Genomic DNA, 7,567 nt, shown 5'->3' with positions numbered 1-7,567 from the left:
TGCTGTGTAGGCAAAACCTATGCTTGCAGAGATAGAAATTAAACAAGCAAAAATTTTTTTTTGTAAAATTTTTTTTTAAAATTTTTTTTTTCTTTTAAAGAAAAGAACGTCCATCGAAAAGAAAATTAATTAAAGTAAAGAAAATTTTCCGATAGGAGATTTGTACCATACGCGACATCCAGCTGAATACATTGATTAAACTATCTTGCGTATTAGTCCAGATCATTCCACACTAAAAAATTTCCTATTTGCCAATCAGCCTCCTAATCCATGCTTGTAAGATACCGCTTCAATCGAATTTCGGCCACAATTAATAATCAACTATTTAGATATTCTCCTGCTAGCACTCCCAAAAGACCATACTTAAATCTCTCTCTCATGACGTATGATTTCTATTGAGAACTCTTCACGGATATACAAAAGAAAAAAAAAAAATGTACGTATAAGCGATACATATTTTTGCACTGTACAAACAATGACCACATTCATAATCCAAGAAAGATGAAAATTAAGTAAATCAAAATTATTGTATTTCACTCTAAGCAGTGGAACAACTTAGAGTGACCCTTTAACATAATTACCAAATTATGTATATTAGCATAATCTACTCTCACTCCCTACCACATCTAAGGAGTATTTACTTGTAGGATAGGTTTAACCCGTCCTGCATCAGATTTGGTATCAGAGACCTAGGTTAATGCATGATCCTTAGAAGTGGTAAAATTTATCATCCTGTACCAATGTCTTTGGAACCCACTGCAATGGATCAAATTTTACAACAATTGACTGCTTTGAACACTAAATTAGATGACATAGGGGATCGTGTGGCCATCCTTGAGACTAGTCAAACCGTAGTAGGCATTGCGACTGCTACTCCTGATAGAACAGCCCTCAGAGCCCAACGCCATGAAAACCATCCGGACCTCCCTAGACATAATTTCCCACTAGGTGACGACATTACCAAAAAGATCAAAATTGAAGCCCCAACTTTTGATGGTAGATTTGATCCTAAGACTTTCACTGATTGGCTGACTAATATGGATCAATTTTTTGATTGGTACGATATGTCCGATGACCGTCGCGTTCGCTTTACCAAAATAAAACTTGTAGAGGCAGCCAAACAATATTGGGTGAGTGTTGAGCGACAATTGGCTAGGTCTAGGCAAGCACCGATCACGTTGTGGGATGAGATGAAGGCCANAGGTGACACTATAGAATACTCAAGCTTCTTCCCCTTCTCCCTCTCTCTCTCTCTAGGGTTTCTCTCTCTACGAGTAAAAGTCACCGTTTTGCGCCGATTTCGCGTCCCGTTCGACGCTTGCTGGTTGAGTGGACTTAGGGTCAGCTTTTAAAAGGTAAAGTGAAGTGTTTTTAGCAGTGTTTTCCATGTCTATTATTGGGAGTTGCTGAAAGAAAGCTTTAGAGAGGTTTTTAGCTCAATCACCCTCTAGTTTGTGGTTTAGTATCCGATTTTGATGCGTTTCGGTTTTATTGCTCCCAGCTGAGTTCGTGGAGGATTTCAGCAGCTTGAGAGGAGTTAATTAGTTGTGATTTAACCACCTTGGATCAGGAATAAGCTGTCAAAACTGAACAAAGGTAATTAGTCAACTAATGACATAATTTTAGGACTATATGACGTTTAATCGAGTAATTGATGCTGTTTGGAATGAATTCATTGCAACAGATTTTTGAGCCTCTTTGAGCTAAACCTGTGCTCTTGGAAGCTGGTTTGGAGGATATTTTAACCAAGGGTAAATAGAAACTTCAGTTCTAAAATTGATTTCGCAGGATTTCGGCGATATTAACTTATATTTGAGCGTTTTGATGCCGTTTTGGAAATTGTTCGCAGCAGGCTTGCAACGGACCTTCGGATTATCTCCGGTTGATACATGAGGGATTTTGGAAGCTTAACTTGAGGTATTAAATGGAGCCAAAACAGGGAATTAAGCTTCCACCTTGTATTAATTGAGAATTTTGCCGAAATTGGATTCTTATGTATAAGTAATCGCCTCGACGCTGTTTTGATGCTTTGTTTTCAGCAGGGCTGAAGTCTAGTAGAGCTGAATTTCGGGACGTCGTTGATTTGATTGGAGCTTAGTGATAGGTGGGTTTGACCTAACCAGAGCAAGTGAAGCTTCCCTATGTTCTATATGATACTATAGAAATAGCATATGAATGCGTTTTGCGTAACTTGGGAATCGACATAGATTCAGAACATTATCACCATCATAGTTGCTATATGTATGTGTAGTGAATTGAAATCTCTCTTAAGTAGAGAAATTCATGCATAGAAGTAAACATGTATATGTTTGACTTAGTTGAATGATTCATGGACAATCTAGTATGTTCTTAAAGTAGAGAACAATAACAATCTTATGACTTTATTGATTATAAAGTAGAGAACAATGACATGCTTTGTGACTATAACCATAGTGCTATGATAGTGGAAAGTTTCTAATGCTATATGTAAATTAGCATTACTCTTACATGATTACTAATCTAGTGGATACTAGCTATGTTCAATACTTGTTATATTGAAATCCCGATCAAAGGATCGAAAGTGAGAACATTGCAAGATAAAACATGATGATTGAGATGTATTGGATTATGGACTTTGCTTGCTTGCCATCCTGCTTATTCGCACACGCTTGTGAGGGTCGCTCCCTACAAGCCGGCACTCCGGAGTTGGTCTACGCGATAGTTGCTCGCCCGTGTGGGATTGGGTGCCGAAGTGGATTGCCGTGGGAAGTGTATACTACCACGGGGCCATTAGGCGCAGCGCAAGCTAGACTATCTTGAGTAGGTCCTTATAAATGAAATGAAAGTACTAGATGATAAAGGACAGTAATGAATGCTCATCAGTTATAGTGTACAGTATTTACTTACACATCCATGTTTATATTCATGCTTATAGTAGTTGCTATGCTTCTATTATTCAGTTGATTCATTACTGCAGAAATCATGATTACATGTTGATTACATGTCTATTACCTGTTAGTATTGTATATATATATATATCATGCAACTATCGCTTTTACTTTCACTTAGTACATCATAAGTCTAGTGGTGTAATTCGCTGAGGCTGGCGGCTTACCCACTGGGAACTATTGTTAATAGTTCTCACGCCCTTTTACGGTTGTTTTTACAGAGCCATCTATAGGAGAGGCTAGGGATGGTGGCAAGGGAGTCGCGTCTAGCTAGNGAGAGGCTAGGGATGGTGGCAAGGGAGTCGCGTCTAGCTAGATATTGCTAGGAGCTTGCTAGTCGATCACCTTGCTACTCGGACTACGGCCAAGGGTAATGTCCAGTGTATAGAGAGACTACCATTGTACAGATATTTTGTGTATCTTGTGATGTATATGAGTTTTGGAACCTGAGATTATAGTTTTTATATTTCTTCATGATGTAGAATTTTTTTGGATTGGTTACTTTTTGTTTCTCTGTTGATAGTATTTGGACTTATACTTTGCTCTGATATCAGGATAGGATGTCTCTATGTTTTTCGCCTATCGACTTGCTTTCTTGTAGACGCCTTATATACTGCAGGTGTATGGCGGGTCTGTTTACGTACAGGATATGCTTCCGCTGGTACCCGTGCATGACAGATTATAGTGGTATCAGAGCCTAGGGTTGAGTCTTAGTAGACCTAGCAAACCTTAGGCTGGTTGTTAGCGAAAGTACTTTGATTGGATAATCTATAAACTCCAAATGGTTGGGGTTGATCGAAATGTATCATTACTAACTTTGCAGAGGGCCACGTTGACGACCGACAACATGACATCGAAAGTTAGTATATGTTACATTTCATTACTTTCGCTTCATTAGCTGGCTTATATCTGAAGTAAAGGTTCAATAGTATAGGTTTTATTAATCTATGTTTGTTTTTGTGCTGTAGCTCAAGATGCCTTTGACTCGTTCGAGAGCCGCTGGGGCAGCTGAGGCGGCGGATGCAGAGGAAGTCGGGACCTCCGTTACTTCTGGATCTAGTGGGATCCATGAGTTGCAGGATCAGCTCGCGATGATGACGGATTTGGTTACTCAGCAGGCTGCGGCAGCGCGACAGCAGATGGATGCCGCGCGTCGACAGGAGGACAGGATGAAGAGGTTAGAGGATTTACTACTGCGGCAGACGACCGACAGAGAGATTCATGATCCTATACCTACAGTACCAGACAGGGATGCGACAGTGAGAGCACAGTCACCAGTACCAGACACACCCCCAGTAGCTCCAAGGGTAGAGCCCCGACAGGAGACAGTTGTACCACCCGTGCATGTGGCTACGGCAGGGACAGTGTTACCTGAGATGGTGGGGATTGAGAAGCGAGAGCGAATGATGGAGCAACTGAATGAACCCTCGTATTTTTGACAGGGAAAAAGCCGATCATTGGGTAGTCGAGAAATGGTTGATGCACATGGAGAAACTATTCTATGATACTTTTGTTGAGGAGCGATACAGAGTTTGGTTCGCGACGCACCATTTGGACGGCGAGGCTTACAGGTGGTGGGTAGATATTCGTGAGGACCCCCGTGTGGATTTGTCAGCGATCACTTGGACGAGATTCAAGGAATTACTGTTGACAACCTACTTTCCACAGAGTGTAAAGAGGCAGATAGAAAAGGACCTGAGAAATCTGAGGCAGGGAGACAGGACAATAGCAGAGTATGAGCGAGAGTTCTCCCGATTACTGCACTGTGTTCCTTTTGTGGTTCGAGATGATGAGGATAAGGCCCGTATTTTTGAGATGGGTTTGCGGCCTGCAATTTTTAGATTCGTCCAGGCATCAAACCTCTCTACTTACCGGGAAGTGGTGAACCGGGTCTTGATTGTTGAGAAAGGGGCGGAGATTATGAAAGAAAGAGATGTTGTGGATCGAAGTAAAGGAAAGAGGCCAGCGGTTGAGAGCAGTGGTCAGCAATCCTTCAGGAGACCACCGAAGTATCCGAGAGGCCAATCGGGCAGTCGAGGGGTCGAGATTCTTCAGCACCCTATGGAGCATCTGAGCGTCGTCGACAGCCACGTTGTGTCATTTGTGGTGGGCCTCACTTTCCGCCACAGTGTCCACAACGTGGGGGTAAGTGTTTTATCTGCGGCCAGGAGGGCCACTATCGTTCAGAGTGCCCGAGAGGTTCTTCGCCTGCCCCATCATTAGCATCTGCACCTGCACCTTCAGCTCCGAGCCAGGGGACCCCGACAGCACCCTCTCAGTATAGACGACCACCGGGACAGCGGCAGTCTGAGAGTCCTCGGCAGTGTTCGAGCGAGCGTATGTATGCCGCCCAGACAGAGGAGGCCGCAGCAGCAGAGGAGGTCGTAGCAGGTGTATGACGGGTCTGTTTACGTACCGGATATGCTTCCGCTGGTACCCGGGCCTGACAGATTTCTGTTAGGTGTAATGTCCAGGAAGAAGAGGACGTGACGTTGGCCCGGTTTAGGAGAGGATTACGTGAGGAAATCCAGAAAGAGATTACACCCCATCGAGTAAACACCGTAGAGGATGCGTTCCAACTCGCACTCGAATATGAACGTTATCTTAAACCTCCTACTAGGCGTTTCGGTTACCAAGCCGGGGAGTCAAGTACTAAGAAGTGGACCGATAGAAACCAAAACACTGGTAAGTCAATCGTACCTTCAATCAACCTAATCGAGATTCTAGGGGAAAATCTTTAGTCGAAGGAACTAAACAAGACCTTTCTCGAGTGAAGTGTTTTAACTGTGAAGGAATGGGCCATTACTCGAATAAGTGTCCACAAAAGCGTAACTTGATGATGAAAAATGATGAAGATGATTTAGAGGAAGTAGTGCATGAGACTGAGGAGTATCCAAGTGACGAGGATGAGAGCGCATACGTAGATGACCTAGACGACACCATTCCACTACAAGTCGTCCGTTGTGTTCTTACCACGAAGGAGGATGAGGGTGACTAGCGACGCACTGCTATCTTCCACACTTATACCAAGTGCGGGGATAAGGTATGCAAGGTCGTTATTGATGGCGGCAGTTGCATGAATGTGGTAGCCAAAACAGCCCTTGACCGAATGAAGTTGACCCCTGAACCACATCCAAATCCCATTAGAGTTGCTTGGGTAGATAAGACTACGATACCTGTCACTGAGCGATATTTGGTCCCTCTCAACTTTGCTACATATAGGGATCAAGTATGGTGTGATGTCCTCCCGATGGATGTCGGACACATTCTTTTGGGACGACCATGGTGGTATGATCATGATGTTACACATTATGGCCGTCAAAACACATACACCTTCACTCATGATAAGAAAAAGATCGTGCTAAGACCTCACCGACCTAAGCCGATTCAGTATTCGACCAGCCAATCTAATGCACGTAATGGACCAACCATATCTAAGGAAAATAGGTTGGTAGAGCAAACTAGACCGCTTTATTTCTTGAACAAGAAGCAATTTTGTATGGAGGCTAGTTCTGCCGTTGTTTACGCATTAGTTGTTCGAGAGGTAGAGAAGCCTTCCCTTGAACCTGATCTGCCATTGAACCTTCGAAACCTATTATCTGACTATTCTGATTTGACCCCAGACGAGTTACCTGATGAGCTGCCACCCATGAGAGATATTCAACATGCGATAGATTTGGTGCCTGGATCATCATTGCCAAACCTGCCACATTATAGGATGAACCCTAAGGAGCATGGTGAATTAAAACGTCAAGTAGAGGACTTGGTTAGAAAAGGTTTCATTAGGGAGAGTATGAGTCCTTGTGCAGTCCCGGCACTCCTTACTCCTAGGAAGGATGGAACTTGACGAATGTGCATCGATAGTCGAGCCATCAACAAGATCACTATTAAGTATAGATTTTCGATTCCTCGATTGGATTATATGCTTGATATGATGGCTGGATCCATAATCTTTACAAAAATTGATCTTAGAAGCGGGTATCATCAAATAAGAATTAGACAAGGAGATGAGTGGAAAACTGCCTTTAAAACGAAGGAAGGTTTGTACGAATGGTTGGTCATGCCATTCGGATTGACGAATGCCCCAAGTACCTTCATGCGAGTCATGAATCAAGTGCTTCGACCTTTCATAGGAAAATTCCTTGTAGTCTATTTCAACGATATTCTGATTTATAGTAAGACCGAAGATGAACACCTAAGTCACCTTAGGCAAGTTTTAGACACTCTTAGGAGAGAAAAGCTTTACATCAATACCAAGAAATGTGTTTTCATGCAACCTAAGGTTGTTTTCTTAGGCTTTGTAGTATCTGTAAATGGAGTGTCAGCTGATCCCGATAAGGTCAAAGCAATCCAACAGTGGCCCCAATCGCAAAATATTCATGATGTTAGAAGTTTTCATAGTCTACCGAAGATTCATTAGAGGTTTTAGTACCATTATGGCTCCAATTACAAATTGCATGAAAAAGGGAGAATTCACATAGACCAAGGGTGCAAGTAAGGCATTTAATGAAATTAAGGAACGAATGGCTAATCCACCTGTTTTGAGATTACCTGATTTTGAGAAGATCTTTGAGGTTTCGTGCGATGCATCTGGAGTAGGAATAGGTGGAATCTTGAGTCAAGAAGGTCATCCAATTGCT

The 7,567-nt window shown here is 42.6% G+C and overlaps 1 protein-coding gene across 1 annotated transcript; it reads left to right on the top strand.

The window, feature by feature from the left end:
• LOC109714604 lies at positions 6,037-6,774 on the top strand. Its single transcript, XM_020239304.1, has one exon. It carries the CDS (start codon positions 6,037-6,039, stop codon positions 6,772-6,774), a length of 738 nt encoding a protein of 245 aa, XP_020094893.1.

Source organism: Ananas comosus, linkage group 8, assembly GCF_001540865.1.
Source record: "Ananas comosus cultivar F153 linkage group 8, ASM154086v1, whole genome shotgun sequence".
In the NCBI taxonomy this organism is placed as follows: Eukaryota; Viridiplantae; Streptophyta; class Magnoliopsida; order Poales; family Bromeliaceae; genus Ananas; species Ananas comosus.
This window is presented reverse-complemented; position numbering and strand designations above follow the sequence as displayed.

Excerpts from the sequence above, each read along its gene's own strand:
- LOC109714604 (XM_020239304.1), top strand. The coding sequence starts at position 6,037 with ATGAAGTTGACCCCTGAACCACATCCAAATCCCATTAGAGTTGCTTGG.